The sequence below is a fragment of the Tenrec ecaudatus genome, chromosome 7, assembly GCF_050624435.1.
Source record: "Tenrec ecaudatus isolate mTenEca1 chromosome 7, mTenEca1.hap1, whole genome shotgun sequence".
NCBI lineage: Eukaryota > Metazoa > Chordata > Mammalia > Afrosoricida > Tenrecidae > Tenrec > Tenrec ecaudatus.
This window is the reverse complement of record NC_134536.1, coordinates 96413531-96435661: the sequence shown is the minus strand read 5'-3', so window position 1 is coordinate 96435661 and position 22131 is coordinate 96413531. Positions and strand designations below refer to the sequence as shown.

Here is a 22131-nt window from a genome sequence, read left to right as displayed (position 1 = left end):
GATGTAAAATGGATTTTCTTTAACGTAATACATATTGACTGTGTGCCCTCTTAGTATTCCAGACTCTGAAGTTATAGTCGTAAACATGGGAGATCCACTCTCTTGTAGGGGCACACTCTTGTGGCAGTAATCCCTCAGGAACTGATCAGGCACTGAGAAGCGGTACTTAGAGAATTGAAGCCAGCTCAGGGGATAGAAGGCATTCCCGGGTGGTGCACGTGGCTAACTTGGATGCCAACTGAGAAAGTTGAAGGTTCAAGTTTCCAAAGAGGCACCTTAGAAGAGAGGCTTTGGATCTGCTAATGTGAACTCGGAGCACAGAGTTCCACCCTGTCCCACATGGAGATGCCTTGTGTTAGAATCGAATCTGTGACAGCTGATTACTAATTGAAGTGACTAAGGCCGGTGTGGTGGAGTCATCGGATCAGAGACTAGAGGAAGTCTCTTTGGAAAGAGTGACATTTAAGCAGATATATGAAGAAAAGATAACAAGGACCCAATTTTGAGAAAGTTGGGACTGTGGTAGAGTGTGCCTCCCAGATAAAGGTGTCCAGTGCGAAGGCCCTAATAAGGAATCTTCCGACATGAAGATTCCACGGAACAGAGGTCATGAAGCAGGAGCAAGACTGTTTGTCAGGGGGTTGGATGTAAAGGTCAGAGAAGAAATCAGAGTTGACTCTTTGGTTTGAAACCCTGGTGAGTAAAGAGTGACAGTACTATTGTCCGATGATTGGATCAGATATAAGGCAAAGAAAGCTAGGGAATTGAGTTCAGTAAAGGAGTCAGGATCAGAGAGAATGACTTGAGAGTCATCCAGGAAAGGAGCTCTGCGCGCGTCTGGGGGAAGTGAGGTCTTTCAAGAAGTGGGAGTGGGTAGAGAAAGTCAAAGGCGCATCAGCGGTGAGCAGGACGATGGCTTAAGAGAGACAGTCTTACCAGAAAGTGCGCTGTGTGAGCTCCTGCAGGCAGGAGAATTTCAAAGACTGGCTAGTAAGTTATAGTTTGTGTACCACCGTTCCTTAAAGACAAGGTAAACTATTCCACTAACTTATATTGTATGCAGTTGAATTGTCTCTTTGGGCATACTTGAAGTTAGAATTGAGGTGCAAGCTACCAGAGTGGGATAATAATTTATAAATTATCAAGGGCTCATGAGGGAGGGAGGAACGGGGAGGGAGGGGAAAAAAAGAGTACCTGATACCAAGGGCTGAAGTGAAGAGCTTTGAAAATGATGAGGGCAATGAATGTACAGATGTGCTTTACACAATTGATATATGTATGGATTGTGATAGAGTTATATGAGCCCCTAATAAAACGTTTTAAAAAAATTGCAGCCTTTTCTTTGTCGTTATTTCTCAAACATAGTTTGCAATGTGATGAATTATATTCTTCTCGTGGCGTCAGTCAAACGATTGCTTTAAAGTGAAATTCTGTGCTGCTGGTAGATGTAATTGTGAAGCATTTAAATATACTACTTAAATATACAAGTTCACTATTTGACCACTAGGTGGCGAAAACATTACTTTTGAATTGTTCAATGCATTACTAAAAGAGATTGCTACTAATGCTCAAAAGGCACATCATATATGTGTGTGTGTGTGTGTGTATTTACACAGGTACACATGCATAGATTACATATATAGTGTACATTTGTTTTACTTGATGCCTGTTCCGCTGCATAATTGGTGCTGTGGATACTTGTTAAAAGCAAAAGCTAAGTTCAAATAAACTGAAATATCTCAAATACACACACACACACACACATATATATAAACAAATAATATATCTGTGGCATTTCAATGTATTTGGAAAGATGATATTTGATCTCAGCTTTTGGTTTTGACACTATTCACAGGACCAAATACAGTGCAGGACAGGTATCAAGAAACAGAAGTGTGCTCTGTGTCTCCATCCTAGATGCCACACAGGTTGATGAATGCAGCAGCTGAAATAGGTATAAAATATAAAACAGCCAGGCAGTGAGGGGTTTCCTTTGCCCAAGGAGGGCAGATGAGGTTTACAGGGGAATAATGGAAAGATTTGGTATATAAGTATATTTTGTAAGACCAAGTTGTCCAAATGCTCTTCAGAATGAATTAGCATGGCATGTTTGGTGAACTGCACATCGTTTGCTCATCCATCAAGGTTGAGGTATAGATGAAGCTGGAAAAGTAGGCAGGAACCAGACAGTAGAAGTCTTTGCAGGCCAAGTAGAGACATTTGGATTCTCTCTTATCATCTAAGAAGCCTTTCAAATGAGCAGGGTGACTCTCAGGATTCTCTGTGGTTGAGAGGAAGAAGGAACTAGACAGGTAGATTAGTTAGGAGAAACCAATGAAAAGATGATGAAGGGATGGCCTAAATCAGTGAGTTAAGAGTGCATTGCATGCACTCGTGCAATGCATGAGGATTTGTTCAAATTCATATAAATAAAATTTATGGTGCTTGTTTCATTGAAAGAGATGAGATCACTTGTTATACATGTTTACATATGGTGGATGAGGCAGAGACTGTAAATTGGTCAGGGAAATAATCAAGATTTGGTGGGGATGAAAATGTTTAGAAGGCATCAGAATATCCATGGATTATTGAACCATAGCTGGCAATTTATAAGGTAGAATGTGTGGCAGGAAGGCAGTAGGCCTCTTGAATTGCAGGTGTTTGAGATACACTCTGAAGTGACAATTGGGATTGAGAAAGAACTTGAACCTAAATTAAAAAACAACAAGAACAATAACATAAGAAGGGTTAAGGGCTTGGAAAAATCTGTAGATTCCAATCTGTGAGCTGGATGTAGGATATTTTTAATATAATCTGTCATTTTTGTGTATGTTATGATTCTTAAAAGTAACTTACTTTTTCCAAGCAGATGTAAGTTTATAGAAAAATTGTGCAGGGTACACAGAATACACTATTGGCCTGCCCATGCATTTGCATCGTAATAACCTCTTGCTTTGCTGTGGTGCATTTATTATAATTTGTATTGATATATTACTATGAAATGAAAGCCAAAGTCATGGTAAGGCTCACACTTTGGGTTTTGACAAATATGTAATGTTCTGTGTTTATCATACCGAATAGTAACAGCCCTGAAAATGCCATAGGTTTTTCCAACTTAACCTTCTCTTCCTCTCTCCCCCCGAACTCCTGGAAACCCATGAACTTTTTACTGTCTTCATAGTTTGACCTTTTCCAGAACACTCTTAGTTGGAATCACACTATAGTAAGCTACATTATGCAGATTTTCCATTAACAATGTGTATTTAAGTCTCTTTCATGGTGTTATTTTTTTATCCCTGGATTACACTCTATTGTACGCTGTTTCCTTACTCATTCACCTGGTAAAGGACATTTTGGTAGCTCCTCATTTTCAACAAGTGTTAATAAAGCCGCTATAAATGCGCAAGTTTTTATGTGGACATATGTTTTCCTCCCATTTGACTACATCCGAAGGAGGAGCACAATTGCTGGATAGAGTGGGAAGCTCTGCAAGCATCTACGGATTGTCTTCCGGAGGGACCGTACCATTTGACCCCTTTACGTCCCTCTGACAGTGAGAGAGTTCCTGTGCTCCCAGGCGCACCCTCATTTGGAGGCATCAGTCGTGGGGTGTTCGCTCTGCTAACAGTAAAGTAGTGTCCCATAACAATTCTCCACTGGTCAATTATATTAAGCCTATTTCCATGTACACTTCCCTCTGTGTATCTTCTTTGGTTAGGGTTCTGTTCAAATATTTTGCTGATTTTTGTAACTGGATCGTTTCGTTACTGTTCATTTGTTTTAGAGTTCTTTGTATGCAAGAGGACTTCAAAAGGTTTATGGAAAAATAGAATGGAAAGATAATGGAATTTTTCCATGTACTATTTGAAGCCCTTTTGTGTTTTTGTTATATGTACTTATTAGATAAATATATATCTTGCAAATATTTTCTCTGGATCCCTGGCTTTTCTTTTAATTCTCATAATGTATTATGAATGCTAGTTAATCTCTTGCTTCATATACTTTTGCATGTATCGCACACTTCAGCGTAATTCATCTTGAATGATTTAATATCCGGAGCCTTGGGGGTGGAGTGGGTATGCATTGGGCTGAATCTGTATGCAAGGTGAGTTATTCCAAACCACCAGCAGCTCTGCGGGAAAAAGACTAAACTCTCTACTGCTGGTCACAGCTACAGTCTCAGAAACCTTCACGGGGTCGCTGTGAATCAACATCGACCCAATGGCAGTGAGTTTGTTTTTCTTTTTTTTAAAGTATTTTTATTATTAATAATTTTATTGGGGGGGGCTCTTAAAAATCTTATGAAAACCCATCACTCAATTGTATGAAACACACTTATACATATATTGCCATCAACATTTCTAAAACATTTTCTTTCTGCTTCAGCCCTCGGTATCAGTTCTTCTTTGCTCCGCTCCCTACCCCAAGTGAGCTTGTTTTGTTTTGAGTTTGAAATAATGCCTGCCTTTGTAACTGTCATGGCTTAAGTTGCCAAAGAGTTTGAGCTGATTCATTATGAATATTAAAGCATAAAAGAAGACCTGTCTGAATTAAGAGCAATTTCTAGCACTAAGCATTTTTCCTCATAAAGATGTCACATGCAAGGTGATACAATTACTCAATATGAGGACACAAAGATCCCTGAAGGAGCTCATAAACAAGTGACTTGCCTGTAGTAGATCCATGGATGCTACAGTGAGAACGTATTGACAGCACACATGCATCTTTCCTGTGGATAGAAGCTAATTGCAGTTGCCCTTGAAGAATTGGTATCACTAACCTGGCAGCTTTTCTCTGGCTTCCAGTTGAAACTGCATTTCCTTATTGGTAATTCAGGGTAAAGCATAATGTATTTTTTAATGTTTTGATGAACATCACTTCAATTTCCCCAATGAAACTACATTGTAAAGTGGAGTATGAATATGATTTTAAAAATTCAGTGTGATAAGATGAACATTTTAATACCGTAAGCCATACTGTATTAAAAATTAACATGGTCTCCTATTGTCGAGTTTATGTATCTGTTTGGAAAAGGCACTGAAGAAAGGTTCCTTTCCGTTTGTTTTTCCAAACCATGCCCGCATGGCCGTTCACAGAGGGTGCAGCAGTCGAGCAGCTAGGAGAGTGGCGGCCAGCTGAAGTTGCCAAATACTCTCTTCAAATGTGTCCCATGAGCACATGAAAGAGGTGAGGTAGATTGGCCGTGACCTGTCAAAAGGCACGCCAGTGAGGAGTGAAAAGCCAGAAAGAAGGAAGCAGCTCTCGCTTCTCAAGTTAGAGGTTGCAGGATGAACTTTTAAAGCTTTCTCAAGATCAGCTTACCTTGATAGAAAATCAAGGAACTTGTTTATTTTCTTAGTGGAGAACTGTTTTGAATTCTTTGAAGAAAAATTTCATCTACCTGATTAATTGCGGTTGCCCCTTCCTTGTTTGTGCATAGTGAAATGTCTGTCTTTAGGATAAGTCATTTCAAATGCTGTCCTTGCTGGAAAGGAGAGTGTCCTTTTGGTGCAAAATGAGCAGGCTGTTCATTTGGCTAGTACTGAAATCGTCACTTGCAGTTTCTGATGGTTCATTTTTCTGGGTACCACAAAGAACATTTGTGGACTTTACAGGTGGCCTACAGCCCTTGCAGTACAAGTATTGTGATAACAGTTAGAAAGCGCATCTTTGCTTATTGTAGTGGTTACAATAGGTGCTAGGTGGATGTGGGAACTCTAAATCCAAGCCCTGTCTTCTGACTGTATATCATCAGCTTCTAATTTTGCTGGAGGAAAAAAAAATAAAATAATTTTCCAGATGTATGTTGGGATCAATATAACTTTCACTGTTTAGTCACTTAATATTCAATTAGATCAATTAGTAGTTTAAATAAATACACCGGATATTCAGATGGAAAAGAGTTGTGCTGATCTACTCCTGTAAAAACTACAGTCTCAGAAACCCACAGAGGCAGTAGCATCCTGCCATAAGGGGTCGCTATGAGTCAGAATTGACATGATGACTGTGAGTTTGGTTGGTATTCAGCTAGTATCCCACGTCTCTAGCTTCAGGAAAATATGAACTGTTAGGTGAAATCATCTTTGACTTCCTATACACTAGACAGTTTTGTACATATTTATATATTCTCATCTTTGCTTCAGTCTAAGATGAAATTCTTTTTCTGTATCACTGAGCATAACCCAATTACCTGAGTTCTTGACTCAGATTTCTTCTACTTTTTCCAGGGCAACACCCTACATGTTATTCCTGATTTTTTCTTTCTTTTCCCCAATATCTGCTTCTTCACTATTTCCCCTTAGATTATAGCTTCTTAATTTTCTTCGGATTTGTCTTGCCACATTGGGGTGTATTACTCTTATACTTTTATTCTCTTTAACCCAAGTCTGCAAAAGAGATTTTTCATGTACTTTCTACTGGTTGAACCCTGGCCTCTGCCCACCACCCTGGCTGACCAAAACAATAAAGTGTAAGACCACCAGTGAACTTTTTAACTGTCATTTCTAAAAGATACATTTTCTTATTTCTTGATTTTATGGGAATTCTCTGCTGTACGCGATTCTTCTTGAAGTCAGTTTCTTGTTTCTGTAGCACCTTCCTGTTGTGATTCTTGCTCTTCCCTAATTGTTTCCACTCTCTTCTAATGGCTGCTTGTTCTCCACGTAGCTCTGAAATACGCATGCTCCTCAGGCTCTATTATTACACACTGCAGGCAGCCCTCCCCAGATATCATAGCACTTACTGTTGTGTCAGCGATTACTGATGCTCTGGGAAGTAATACAATTCAAACCATGTCATTTCTTTACATTGTACTTTGTAGCCCCTCACTCTAGCCCCAGCGCAGAGACTTGTATTTCTCCATCTTAGGACTCTTCCGTTTCTCTGTGTTTATTTGACTGATCACTGTTTAAAAACAAAACACAACCTGTCTTGTGTTTATGATGATATCTGGGTCAAAAATGATATCAAGTGATTAGAGTGATTTTAATGTAGTATTTATAAGTAATGTTAGATGATTCAATGGGTTACATAGTTTAAAGCTGACTCAAAACTATATGGAATCTACAATATAAATAATTAGATTAAAGAGACAAAACAAAAATATACATGTTTAGATATAAATTGTTTACCTGTTCCTATTTATACATGTTAGATCGATAATATGCAGATTTTAAAAAAGTAAACAAACTTAATGGTATGACATCTATGCAAACTAATAGCGGCCCTATGAGGGCAGAGTAGCACTGGTTCTATGGATATGTAAGAATATAGCTCGTAATGGACATAGAAAGTCTCATCTTTCTTCTGAAGAGTGCCTGGTGGTTTAGAACGTCAGCCCTTGTGATTAGCAGCACAGAGCAACAACCCACCATGCCACCAGGCTTCCTGTGTGTACAGAGAGACATATAAAAGCCAAACTCACTGCCATCAAGTAGCTTCCAGCTCAGCAGGTAAATATAGAGATAAAATGTATCTCTGTGTATGTATAAATTGTTTACCTATACATATTTACATTTACATATTAGACCAATGTATATGTGATTTTTAAAGTGTTATGCTTTTATTCAGGGTTGAAGAACACTTGCCCTACACCCTAGAGGATAAATTCTAAGGTCTTTAATTATCCTTTAAGGTTTTTTAGACTTGTCTCTACATATTTTTCTATCTTTTATCTCTTGTCTCAAGCTATCTGCTCTAGAAATATCAAACTGCTATGACACACACACACAATATTTTCTCCCTTTTCTGTGCTTTTGTTCTGATTCTTTGATGTATGTGGAATATTATTACCTTCTTCCACTCACCAGACTTTTCATTTTGAACTCAATTCCTCCTCACTGCTTCCATGGGATGGAGGCAAGGGTGTTCCGTAGCTTTCCTACTTTCATAGGGTACTGTGCAGACCTTACCTCTTCAAGTATCTGGTTTTGTTGTGACTACCTCTGTTATCTGTACATCTGTACCATACTGTGACCCTCTTCAGACATGGCCTCTTGGCTCTCCGTGCTGTTTTACTGAAGCTTGGCACATAGTAGACCCTATCTTTGTAAGGGAGAGACTGAATATACAAATGGATAAATGAGAGATGGTAGCATGCAAATATATGGATCAATTACCATTATTTCCTGCCAGTGAAGATAAAGACCTTTTACATGTTCACAGTTGTTGCTCTATTCAGTTTCTAAATATTTCATATGTATCTTCTTTTTAGCATTTTAAGTTAGACAATTCATTGCTTAGTTTTTACATGAAAAAGTTTTAGATGTAGAAAAATAATCCTTACATCTCTTCCTATTTCAGGAAACCCAGCATCCCAAGTACAGACACAGGAGTCTAGCACCTCTGAGAAGACATCAACTATGCTGGAAGATTCTGGGTGTGATTTATCAAATGAGCAGCCAACTGAACCGTTAGAAACACCCCAGCCCTCGCAGGAGAACTGCCCCCTCACGCCCTTTCCGCCACTGCCCATCAAGGACAGACACGGTGCCATGCCACAGAACCCTCTGTCTTCACATGTGCAATTCCTGCAACGTCTACTTGAACTGAAGAGCTGGACAGAATCAGGCAATCTGAAAACAGATTTAAGCCAGCTGGAAAATGACTATTCTGTAGTATCGGATTCTGTTTTGCAGTTGCTTGATGGCCTGATCACTTTTTACACTAATCCCAAAATTCCTTTTTCAAGATTTTGGAAAGAAGCTGTTGGTACTTTAGCTAGGCTGTTCAGTGACTGTTACTTAGGGAATCATATTCGTCAAAAGTGCTCCAAGAAGTTGGAAGAATTTGAGAAAACTCTGCTTCAAGTTATCTTAACAAACAACCATATTGACCGGGTAAGTAAGCGCTCCAGTGCATGCAGTAACGTGTCAGTTGCTTTACGGAACACTCCATTGAAGAGTTTACTGCCCGTCTTCCTTGTCATGCAAAGCTTTGCGCGTTGGGCCTTTTTTCCCTGGTCGTTTGTAGCTCTACTTCACCGTAATGGAGTAGCTCTGACCTCTGACTGCTAGACCATGGTTCTCAGTGTGTTTCTCTTGGACGCTTACTTTCCTTTCACTCCTTAGCTTTTATCAGCGTCCTTAGATTCTTCTCTGTTTCTCTGGTTTTCCCTGCCCATGTTCACTTCCTGCTGTTCAAAATCTCTCAATACTTTTCAATAGTTAGTGATGGCGTCTCAGATTCTACTCGACGGCAGTGGGTTCGCTTCCGTAGTGGTTTCTCCCTTTGGGGGAAAATACAGGGCTTTCTATGCTCAGAAACAGTTACAGTCTCAGAGACTGCTATGGAGGGCCACTGACAGCACGGACTCAATGATAGTGCGTTTTTGAGTTGTATGTTAAATTCCTCATGTTGGATTGTCTGTGCTGTACTGATTTTTTCCTCGAAACGACTACCAAATAAAGACCGCTTTATTCTTCTCTTGGAAGTAGCACTCCCACTCCCCAGGGACCCTTTGTGGATGTAGCTTAATTGACAAAACTATCAAAGGAACAAATATTGTGAGGCTTTGGTTTTCTTAGTTATTTATAATTGTGTTAGAAATATTGACTTGGGAAACTTTTAGTTCTTTTTGAGATTGAGGGAAGCTTTTTATATTTTATTCTTCCTTTTTCCATTACTTTTTTATCTTCCTCACTATCTGATTATTTGGGACACTCCAAATGTCTCCCTATTTCAATCATTTTTGATTAATTCTAAAAATAGCAAAAGACAAGAAATATTCAACATATAATTGTTTTTCTCTGGTGGAAAAAAATTGTTGGCATTATTTTATTATAGTCATAATTATTATTTTATTGTTTATACAAATAAATTAGACTATGTGTATCATAAAAATTACAGATAACATTTCAAGAAGGAGAATTTCAGAATACTTAATTGTGCTCCTGAGGAACCTTAGTTTAAACTGAGAATCAGTCGTTTGAACAGAACGAGAGGATAGTGTAAAATCTGGGAAGGTGTGCATCAGAGGACAGTGTGCTGTTGTTTAGAATCTGGGAAAGTGTGCATCAGAGGATAGTGTTGTTGTTTAGAATCTGGGAAGGTGTGCATCAGAGGATAGTGTTGTTGTTTAGAATCTGGGAAGGTGCGCATCAGAGGATAGTGTTGTTGTTGTTTAGAATCTGGGAAGGTGTGCATCGGTTTTTATCCTTGCAGCATCCATATTCAATCTGTTTGATGAGTAATTGATATGAGAAACTAGATTAGATGAAAAAGAACACTGCACAGGAATGGAGGAAGCCTCATTAACATCCTGTGATATATGGATGATGGAACCTTGCAAACTGAGAGCCAAGAGGACTTGAAGCCCTTACTGATAAAGACCAACGACTGCCGCCTTCAGTCTGGATTATAAAACCCGTGCCAGTGGATTAATGGAGACCATTATAATCAACACAGAAGATGCCAAAGGTGTCAAGCATTTTATTTTACATGAATCCACAGTAAATGTGCCTGGAAGCTACAATCAAGAAATCAGAGCAAGTATTGCATTTGGCAAATCTGCTGCAAAAAAAAAAAAAATCTTCTTTTAAGTGTTAAGAATAAATGGTGTCACTTTGAGGTGCATCTAACCCGAGCCCTGGTACTTTCAATTGCCTCCTGTGCATGCGAAGACTCTGGATAAAGAAGACCGAACAATTGGTGCCTTTGAATTACGGAGTTGGCATAGAATACTGAATATACCACAGACTGCTAGAAGAATGAAAACATAAATATTTGGAAGAAATGACGCCAAAGTGCTCCTTAGAAGTGAGTCTGGTGAGTCATTTCTTACATACTTTGAGCATGCTATCAAGAGGGACCAGTTCCAGGAGAAGACATTGTGCTTGGTACCAGAGGGGTTAGTGAAATAAAGGAAGTCCCACAGTGGTTGCAGTCATGGACCCAGACCAGGCAACAATTGCAATGATGCAGGATTGAGCAGTGTTTTGTTCTGTTGTACTCAGAGTTGCTATGAGTCAAACTGGCTTGATTGGACCTAACCATCACAACATCTCTTTTAATACATACAGTATTTAGTGTTAGCCTCAGTGATTTGATCTAAGGATACAGCACAGTGTAGACTTTATTTGAATAGTGAACACTGATAAATTTTAATTGATAACCTAAGTTATTGTCCAAGCATTTACTCGTTCCTTCTGGGAAGCCTATTACTGTATGAGTTGGACAATATTATAGAAAATTCTAAAATTAAAGTTTTGGCATTTGAAAGCTATTTAATTTTCTGTTTGTAAAACTGGAATATTTTTCTGTGGAACATAACCAATAACTAAACATCATATTTTTGATAGTGTTATCTAGATATATATGGAGATCCACTATATATAATTTGCTTCCTAACCATTATTAAATTACTGAAATACTAAATATTATCTAACATTTATAAAATATATATTTCTGCTGTCTTTTAAAGCTATTTTATACATGTTTTATGTAATTTAGAATCTCCTACATATTGATTAGCAGTGTGCTCTCAGCAGCATTGCCAGACAGTGCACGTACGTTTTTTCAATATATTTATTCTCTGAATTAAGAAAAGGAAAGTCATATGATTTACATGGACAAAAATATCATTGGAGGTTTTGTCGAAGTACTGGAGTGTGGAGAGGAAGCTCATTGTAAAATAAATGGATTTGAAATGTATACTTTTTAATAAATGGTCAGAAACTGAAAAGTGAGTGAATGAAGATTTAAGTCATTTCTTAGAAAACTCTGTTACATTTCAAATAAAGGAGAATCTGAAAATCATTCCCACCACTTAGAATTTGGATCAGGTTACTTATAAATAAATGTACTGGTATTCTCCATTGTTTGTTTGTTTTTTCTCTTCAGCAAAGGTATCGTACATTAAATTATTCAGATACTGGTATCATTATTGTCACTATCATAATCTTAATTGTCGTCATCATTATATCAAGATATTTTCATCGAAGTTGATTCTTTATGAGGAAAATGAATGCGTGATTGCCCTTAAATTTTGGGGGGATATTTAATTCTTATATATCAAGCAATATTTCAAAAAGGATATAATTTGAGATGATAATTCTGTAATTGAACTTTTCACTGATTCTATACTTAGTAGTTTAAAAACGAATAGCATAAGCAAGGAAATAATTTTAGTTTGGAAATAATCTTGTTTTCATAGAATGAAAATGTATAAACAATATTACTTTGAAATTTGAGCCCTACTCTTGATTTCATAAAGCTTTCTTTGTGCAATGTGAGCAGAAAATATGTTGCGATAGTTTTTTTGTGCCAATGTGGCACCTGTAAGAAGGTAAGGGCGGAGTTTAGCCTGTCAATCAGGTCGCAGCTTGGTGTCCTCCTTTGAAGGTGCAACCAAGATAAATGGCTCACTGGGGGCCAGCCCCTCTCTCTCCCTGATGGTCCTGGTGATGGACCAGTGTGGCTGCCTGAAGTAGCTGCCCTGCCTCACCACATGTGCTGTGTTACCCATGGGCCGAGCCAACCTGTGGGCCATGGTGGACTGTGTTGCTGTGCTGTATTGTGATGTTCCACACCGCTGCACTGTCCCATTTTGCTGTGTCTGTTGCCTGCAGGGGGCTCCACCTTTCTTGCCTCCCCTCCAGACCCTGCACCTCCCTCCGGCCACTTTGAATCACTACACCCTGAGGCTCCACCAAGACCTGCTTCTCTATGTTGCTACGCCTCAACATTGCATCTTCCTACTGTCTGCTTCCTTGGCAGTGCGAGTCAGTGTATTAATTGTCCCATGGAAGTGAGTTGGACCGAGCTCTCTGTACTGCTGTGTGGACTAATTTGCTGTTATATTCTTTTTTTGCTATATAAATTTATCCATATATATATTATATATCCACATATATAATATACATAATCAATAAGTGTCCTGGTTTTGTTTCTCTAGAGGACCCTGCCAAACATAGATGTAAATATTTTTTCTATTATGCCAGTAATATCATGGATTTTCAATTTGTGTACAGCTATTTTTAAAGGAAATATAGCTTTGCAATGTTGATAGTGTGGTAGTCACCTAATCTGGTGTCAATTTAAGGTTTAAGAGTGTAGAGGTGGAGTCTAGGTTGTCAATCTGGAGATAGCCAATGAGACTTCTGTGTGGGCATGACTTTCTGCTGAGAATTCTGGGAAATCTGGGACTTCCTCCTTGGAGGTGAAAGATACTTCTGTCTCTCTTCCACTCCCTTGGAGACATTGCACAAGACAAGCCACATAGATGCAACCAGAACTCGGAAGCTGGAAAAGCCACAGAGAGACCCCTCCCTGCCTGCGCTGAGATGCTTACAACACCACTGGTCCACAAAACTTTCTACCTACTGGCTTGTGATCATCTTGCATTTGGCTTCATTGCATGTATTTCGTGAGTCTGAAGAGGACTTTATAGATTGGTATTGGGCATATGGGCTACTATCAGACTTATTGCCTTGGACTGGACTGGGTTGGGATGTTTTCTCAATGCTCAATTGCTCTTGTATATAAAACTCTTAAACACATATGTGTATCCATGTATTTGTTTCTCTAGTCTACCCAGACTAACACAATTAGTAAAATAATTCTTATCATACTTCGTAATACATCTTTAGTGATCAATGAATATGTTGGACCTTCAAAATCTTGAGTTCATTGTGATTTTCAGTTATCCAGAAATTATATATACGATGAGGCTTTAAATAATTCACAGAAAGATTATAGTATCTTTTTTCCATGAACTTTTTGAAGATTTAAATAAGCAGCCAATATTAAGGGCTCAAGTGGAAGGCAAATGTTTTGAGAATGATGATGGCAACAAATGTACAAATGTGCTTGACACAATGGATGTATGTATGGATTGTGATAAGAATTGTACGAGCCCCCAATAAAATTATTTTTAAAAATGATGACTGAACTGCATTCTTAGGACTTGATTAGATACTTTGGGGTTGTTTTGAATGATCTATTGATGTTGTTATTGTTGTTAGATGCCATTGACTGGTTCCCACACACAACAAACACATTTACAATGAAACAGAACACTATCGATATTATGCAGTCCTCACAACTATTGCTGTTTGAATTCATTGCTGTAGCACCTGTGTCAGTACATCTCACTGAGGGCCTTCCTCTACCAAACATAATGCCCTTCACCGTGGACTATAACATGTTTAATGTGCATGAGGTGAAATCTCACCTTTCTTGCTTCTAAGGAGTCTTTTGTCAGACAGATTAGTTTGCTTTGCTTCAGTATATAGTACTATCAGTGTTTTTTGCCAATACTGTATTTAAGGCATCAATTCTTCTCTAATCTTCTTTATTCATCGTCTCTCTTTCACATACATAGGAAGTGTAATTGAAAATACCTGGCTTGGGTCAGTCACCCCTTAGTCCTGAAGGTGACGTCTTTGCTCATTAATACTTGAAAGAGATCTTATGTCCAGTGCACTGCCCAGTGCAGTGCATTGTTTGATTTCTTGATTGTTGTGTTGACAAGCATTGACTGCATATTCAAGTGAATGGAAATCCTTGGAAACTTGGATCGTTTCTGTTTATTGTGATGTTTTCTGTTTAGTGAGAGGAGTGTTTTTGTTTTCTGTATGTTGACATATTGAAACGTCTGTAGTTGAGCTGTATGGAATCTATGTCGAGGCGGTAATTTTTTATATTTACTATTACTTGCTTTAAATCCCTTGATTTTCTGCAAGCAAGGCTGTGTCATCTGCATACAGGAATTTGTTAACAATCCTTCCTCCAGTCCAGTGTTTCCGAGTATTGACTCAGCACACTGATTGAGTAAGTGTGATGAGAGAATGCATGTTTCCTGTTTCAAATACCTGTTCCCTGAGCAGGTAGAAGTTCCACATGATTATAATGAAGTGTTCTGAAATGCAGGGGTTCACAGTTCATTGTGATCACACAATTGGAATGCCTTTGGATAGTCAATGAAATACAACTAAACCCACATGAATGCCATTTTGGTATCTTTGTCTGCAGCCGATGTCCATTGGGCATCAGCAATGGTAGCCTTTCTTTCGTGTCTTCTCACTGCAGCTGCATTTCTGGCCACTCTCTGCCAATATACTGCCACATATGGTATTAATGCTATTATTAATTTATTTTTACATTCTGTTGGGGTGCCTTTATTTGGAATAGACAAAAATTTGGATTTCTTCAAGTCTATTGGGTAGATAGTTAACTCTCTTTCACATTTCTGGTATCAACTAGTGAGTGCTTCCACTGTTGCATCACCTTGTCGAACATTGCCGTTGGTATTCTGTGTACTCCTGGTGCTTTTGTTGTCCATTACTGTCTTTAGTGCAGATGGGATTGCTCCCTTTAATATTGTCAGTTCTTGATCATATGCTATCTCTGGACATGGTTAAATTCTTTGTGTTACAGTAACTCTGCCTTCTGCCATTTTATTGGATGCTTCCTTTGTCTTTCATCATTTTGCCCATAGATTCCTCAATGGTGCAACTCATGGCTTGAATTTTTACTTCAGTTCTTTTAAGCCTTGTAGGGGCATCTCCTGGCAGAGTTAAATGCAAGGTAGAATCAGCTCAGAAGGTTGCGGCAGTTTTCACTGTGGAATTCCAAAAGGGCCAACAGAATACATTTTCTCAAAGGACCCAGGACACTCAAAAGGACTCATTAGGAAAAAGTTTTAACAAAATTGAAAACTGCATTGGTGAGAAACAAGTCAGGAAGCTTCTGGCAAAAATTGTGTTCTCAATCACAGAAATTTACCTATACATTCTTTGAGAATAGCAAGGGCTATCCTATGAGAATTTTGGGGAAACCTTACCCTATCCTCCCTACAACATTGATACTGTAATTTAGATTTCATTTTGGCCCCCAAACTCATGGAACATTTAACATAAGCATGAGTTGAGCCCTTCAAAATGGATATTTGACATGGTGTAAATAGAAGTGTGCAGAATTCTTCAGAGAATTTGAGAGAGACACCACCACCTTCTGAAATGTATTGGCATAGACGGAGTGTATGTTAAGAAACATAGCTTCCAATTTTGATATTTTGTTTAATAAAAGCTTCTGTGGTTTTACAACAGTGCTTTTTACTTACCCTAGTAAGACTTATTGTCCATTTCTTACATTTGTCTCCACTTAATTGCTTATTAAATTTATACAATAACTCACTAAGATAGGGATGAAGGTCATTCTTTTTTATATCTCCTATGGGTGAAAAATGAGACTCAGATTCTTTCAAAGCAACAGAGCTAGTAAGTAGTGATGGAAACTCTAAGATCTAGCATGGGAATTGAATGTCAGTCTCTTTCCTTCATTTTTTTCTCCCCACAATTCTTCTTAACTAGTAAAACTCACTGTGGCTATGTGATACGTACAGATGCCCTATTCCCTGTGGTCTATATGCTTATCCCTTCTTGTCTGAATTCCTACAATAGCCTTGTGTTACATCCCTGACTTGTCTAATCGTTCTTTTTAATCATTTTATTGGGGGTTCATACAACTCATCATAATCCATACATGCATCCACTGTCTTAAGCAGATTTGTACATATGTTGTGATCATCATTTCCAAAGCATTTTCTTTCTACCCTCCTCCCTCACTCATGAACCCTTAATAATTTATAAATTATTTTTTCATATCTTGTACTGTCCAATGTCTCCCTTTACACCCTTGTCTGTTTTCCACTCCCCTAGTAGGGGGTTATAGGTCGGTCATTGTGATTGGTTCCCCACTTCATCCCCCACCTTCTTCTTACCTTCCTGGTATGGCTACTTTCAATATTGGTCCCTAGGAGTTTATCTGTCCTGTATTCCCTGTGTTTCCAGCTCTTATCTGTACCATGCACATGCTCTGGTTTACCCGGTTTTGTAAGGTAGAATTAGGGTCATGATAGTGGGGGGAATGAAGCATTAAAGAATCAGAGGAAAGCTGTATGTTTCATTGGTGCTATTCTGCACCTGACTGGCCTGTCTTCTCTCCACAACCCTTCTGTAAGGGGATGTCCAATTGCTTACAGATTGGCTTTGGGCCTCTAGTCCACACACCCCCTCTCATTTACATTATGATTTTTTTGTTCCTTGTCTTTGATGCCTGATACCTGATCCCATCGACACCTCATGATCACACAGGCTGGAGTGCTTCTTCCATGTGGACTTTGAGCTAGATGGCTGCTTGTTTATCTTCAAGCCTTTAAGACCCCAGATGCTATAGCGTTTGACAGCTGGGTACCATCAGCTTTCTTCACCACATTTGCTTCTGCACAGGCTTTGTGTTCAGCAATCTTGTCAGGAAGGTGAGCATCATGGAATGGCAGGTTAATAGAACAAAGTGATTTTGCATTGAGGGAGTACTTGAGTAGAGGCCTAATGTCCATCTGCTTCCTTAAAACTAAACATATATATATATATATATATAGTGTATATTGTATACACACACATACATCTACTTTACCATCATCATATATAAATCTATTTACATACGTACATGCCTGCATTTAGATCTCTATAAATGCTCTTTGCCTCCTAGTTCTTTCCTCTATTTCCTTTTACTTTCCTCTTGTCCCACAATCATGCTCAGCCTTCATTTGGGTTTCAGTAATTCCTCTCAGTTACATTGCCCTTGATCAAGCCCTACCAGGACTCCTCCACCCTCCTTGCCATCCATTTTTGGTCACTTGTGTTCCCTTGTCCCTGGGTTTGTTAACAGCCACTCCTTTCCCCTGCCTATCCATCTCACTTGTCCCCCAGGGAACTGTCAGCCCATTGTTCTATCCTCTTCCAGCTTGTTTATCCTGCCTATTCTATCCAGATAGACATGCAGAGGCAACAATATGCACAAACACAAGACCAAGCACAGCAAAGCAACAATAGAAAATAAAACAATAGCTACAACAACAAAGCCAAGGAAAAATAAAGAAAAGCCTATACATAGTTCAAGTCTATTTCTTTTCCTTTAGCAGTCTTTTCCAGTCAAGTCTGATGGGGCCCCACACCCTGGCCCTACAGCCTTATTTTTGGTACTCCTTGGGGACTTCATTTCTCTGCTCCGCTTGCTGCTCTGTTGCATGCTCCTGGTGTCTCGCCTCAATGTCATGGGGTCAGGGGGGGCACAATTCCCACCTTGTGTCTCCCGTGTTGTCCCCCATGGTGCTATGGGTCAGTGAGGAACATTGTGTCTCGTGGTGGGGCCGGCCCTGTGGTCCTCTCTGTGCATTGGCTGCTCTGAGCAGGAATATTGTCCTCAGGACTTGGTGGGCCAGATGTGCTTCACTCTTTTTTCCTCCTTGCTTGTTGGCTCCTGTGTGCTCTGATCGACACGTCCCTCTCCTTGAGCTGTAGCTTCAGTGCTGTCCTCTGAAATGAATTCTTTTGGGGCTGGGCGGGGTAGAGGGGGGGGTGCCTGTCCACTCAGTTGGTAAAGGGGCCGGCCTCTCAGGCCCCTCTATCGGTTCCCTGCTTCATGTCAGTGTGTTATATTTTTGTCTTGGAGCACCGGGTTGAAGTCTGATCCCTCTTTCCCTGTGGAGATAGAAACATCACCCTTCCCTTGGGTGGGTTAGTGCCCTGTTCCCTCGGGTACCTATGTCTTTTTCCCCCTCCTCATTTTTAGTTGGCTACCATATGTATCGCTAGGTTTAGTCTGGCCTTTGTCATATTACCTCGACCTCACTCCAGGAATGTCTGTGTACAGTAGCTTCTTCCCTATGTCCTGTTTGGATTTTTTGAGCTTACCTCAATGGATTCATGTTGTCCTTTTCCTCTTGTGCTTGGCTTACTTTGCTTAGCATGATTTCCTCCAGTTCATCCTATGTGGCGATGTGCTTCATGCGGTCATCAGTGCTTTTCAGGGATGCGTAGTACTCCTTTGGATGTATGTACCACAGTGTTTTTTTAATCCATTTGGCTGTTGATGGAAATTTGGATTGTTTCCTAGCAATTGTGAACTGAGCTGTGATGAACATTGGAGCACAGATGTTTGGCTGTGGTTTGTTTCTTGCCTCTTCTGGGTATATGTCCACTAGGGGGATTGCTGGGTTATATGGTAACTCAATTTCCATCTGTTTTAGATAGCATCATATAATGTCCACAATGCCTGTATATAACTACAGGTCCACCAGCAGTGGATGAGAGTTTCTGTCTCTCCACAGCCCCTCCAACACTTGTTACTCTCTGATTTTTTGAATTGGGCTATCTTTGAGGGTGTCAAGTAATATCTCATAGTTGTTTTCATTTGAATTTCTCTTATGGCTAAAAATCTGGAACATTTTCTCACATATTTATTGGCCATTTTGATTCTGCCCTTGAGAAACTTCTGTTCAGGTCCCTTGACCACCTCAGTGGACAATTGGTGTTTTTTTCTTGTTCTAAGTTATGAGAGAATTGTAGATTTTATTAATAAAGCCTTTGTCTGATGTGTCTTTGTGAAAAATGTTTTCCCATTCTGTGGTCTCTCTTATCTCTCTTGGAGAATTCTTCTGATGTACACAAGTGTTTTATCTTTAGTGTATCCCACTTGTCAATTTGTGCCTCCTCTGTGTTTATGTCCTTCCTTATTTCTGATAGTCTATTCTATGTATTCCCTGAGTCAAAGTTCTCAGATTTGTTTTAATTCCTTCATTAACAGTCCTAATAGTTTGGGTTTTTCCTCTAGGTCTGTAATCCACCTTGAGTGTATTCTTGTGCATGGAGTGAGGTATGGGTCTTTTTATAAGGGTCTTCATTTTTCTGCAGATATGTATCTATTTTTTTCCAGCACCACATATTGAAGAGGGCATTGCTTCCTTTTGGATATTTTTGGACCCTTATCAAAGATCAATTGTTTGTATGCTGATGATTTTATTTCTGGGTTTTCAATCCTTTCCATTGGTCTGAATATCTATCATTATACCAATATCACATCGTTTTTGACTACTGTGGCTGTATAGAAGGTGCTAAAGTCGGGTAAAACAAGCCCTCCAACTTTGTCCTTCTTGAGGAGCTCTTTGCTAATTCTGGCCTTCCTCCCTATCCTTATGAAGCTGGTAATTTGTTTTTCCTTTTCTTTGAAGAAGGATGATGGTATTGGATCAGGAGAGGTTGAACTTACATAGTGACTTAGGTATAACTGACATCTGCACTATATTGCGTCTTCAGATCCACGAGCATGGGCTGTCCTTCCATTTGTTGAGGTCACCCTTTTTTTTAATAGTGATTTGTAGTTTTCCTTGTTCAGATCTTTTTTTTTTTCATCAGGTATATCCCTAGATATTTTAATTTGTGTTTGGCTATTGTGAAGGGTACCACCTTTCTGAGCCTCTCTTCTGTAGCCTTTTCCGACGTGTATAGTAGTCCAATAGATTTCTGTTTGTTGATCTTGTAACGTGCCACTCTGCCATATTCCTCTATTGCTTCCAGTATGCCTCTCGTGGGATTTTCCATAGACAAAACCATATCATCTGCAAATAACAGTAGTTTCACTTCTTCCTTCCACTGACGAATACCTTTGATGTCTTTTCTTTTGCCCTATACTGTTAGCCATGACCTCCAGTACGATGTTAAATAAGAGTGAAGGAGGACAGGGGTCAGCCTTGTCTAGTCCCCTTTTTCAGAAGAATTGATTTAGTCTTTTCTCCATTGACTACCAAATTGGCTGTTGGTTTTTCATATATAGCTTGTATAATATTGAAGACTTTTCTTTCCGTTCCTATCTTCTTGAGTGTATGAAACAAGAGTTGGTGTTAGATGTTGTTGAATGCTTTTTCTGCATCTATCAGTATTATCATGTGGTTCTCATTATTTTTCATTTCAATGTGGCAAATAATACTAATGGTTCTTCATATGTTGAACCATCCCTGCATCCCTGGTATGAATCCCACTTGGTCATGGTGAATTATTTGTTTTATGTGCTTTTGTATTTTGTTGCCCAGTATTTTTTTAAGGATTTTTGCATTGATGTTCAATAGGGAAATTGGTTTGTAGTTCTTGATTCTTGTGGGATCCTTTCCCAGTTTAGGTATCAGAGTTATACTAGCTTCATAGAAAGAATATGGAAGTTTGCCATCTTTTTCTATGTTCTGGAACAGTTTATGTCTAATTATTCCAATCCATCCAATTTACCTTTGTCAGAGTGTCATTTAAAAATGCTCAAAGTCTTTTAGTGACTATTCGTGGACTTACCAGGAAGTATACATACCTCACATAACATACAAAGCTCTTGGCCTCTATTTATCCCGCCTCCTCTGTATTGACTTTCCCCCTATCTGTCCTCTGCATTCGCCATTCCATTTAGATCGTTTGTAGTTTTCCAGGTACTTCTACTTCTGTTCCTTATTTGTGTGCCTCAATCCATGTTAATTCCTTGGACTAGAATACCTTCTCCATTATTCCTGACTTGATGTGAGTAGATCCTCTTACTGTTATCCTCGCTCCTCTAAGAAGCCTTTTCCTCAACTATGTACCTGTTTGTTGATTGAGTTGTTGTTGTTACTAGGTACCATTGGATTAGTTTCAACTCCTAGTGGTGCTGTACGCAACAGAATAAAACACTGCCCATTCCTGCTGATTGAGTATTCCTCCATACAGTCTCCATAGTACCTACGGTTCCATTTAGCAGTTACTGTCTGGCTTGTATATATTTTCCACCCTCATATGATACTATACTTCACGCATTACTTCCTTCAGCTTATATTGTCAGTGTTCAACTTAGTGTCAGGGTTTGCGGAGTCTCTTTACAGCTTGATGAAGGTGAAAGCCTAGACTTCCCACGTGGCCTTTGCAACGTGTCTGGAAGGGTAGACAACGCCCCCCCCCCCACCCCGCCCCAAGCCCGGTGTTCTGTGTCAGCTGTGGTTGTTGTTGGGTCCCCTCAAGTCCTTTCCAACCCAGCAACCTCTTGTACAACAAACAAAACATCACCTGGTCCTGCACCCTCCTCACGATTGCTCTTATTTGTAAACCCACCCTGCCTTCCTCTTTTCCTCTGCCTCTGCTTTGCCATGCATGAGGTCCTTTCCCAGAGATGCGTCTCTCCTGACAAGTCCCGCGTACAGGACAGGAGGGCTCCCCATCCTTGCCTCTAAAGAGGATTCTGGTGGTGCTTCTTCTAAGACATTTATATGTTCTTTCAGTAGTCCATGGTACTACTAAAAACTTACATACTAGGCTGCCTCTTCTCTGGTTATCTGTCTGG

The 22131-nt window shown here is 39.4% G+C and overlaps 1 protein-coding gene across 1 annotated transcript in view; it reads left to right on the top strand.

Moving 5' to 3' along the window:
• MEI4 (meiotic double-stranded break formation protein 4) overlaps positions 1-22131 on the top strand; it is a 169442-nt gene that overhangs the window by 36959 nt on the left and 110352 nt on the right. The window contains exon 2 of the mRNA XM_075554039.1: positions 8325-8837. Within this exon, the coding sequence (XP_075410154.1) occupies positions 8325-8837 (513 nt within the window). The remainder of the gene's footprint in view (positions 1-8324; positions 8838-22131) is intronic.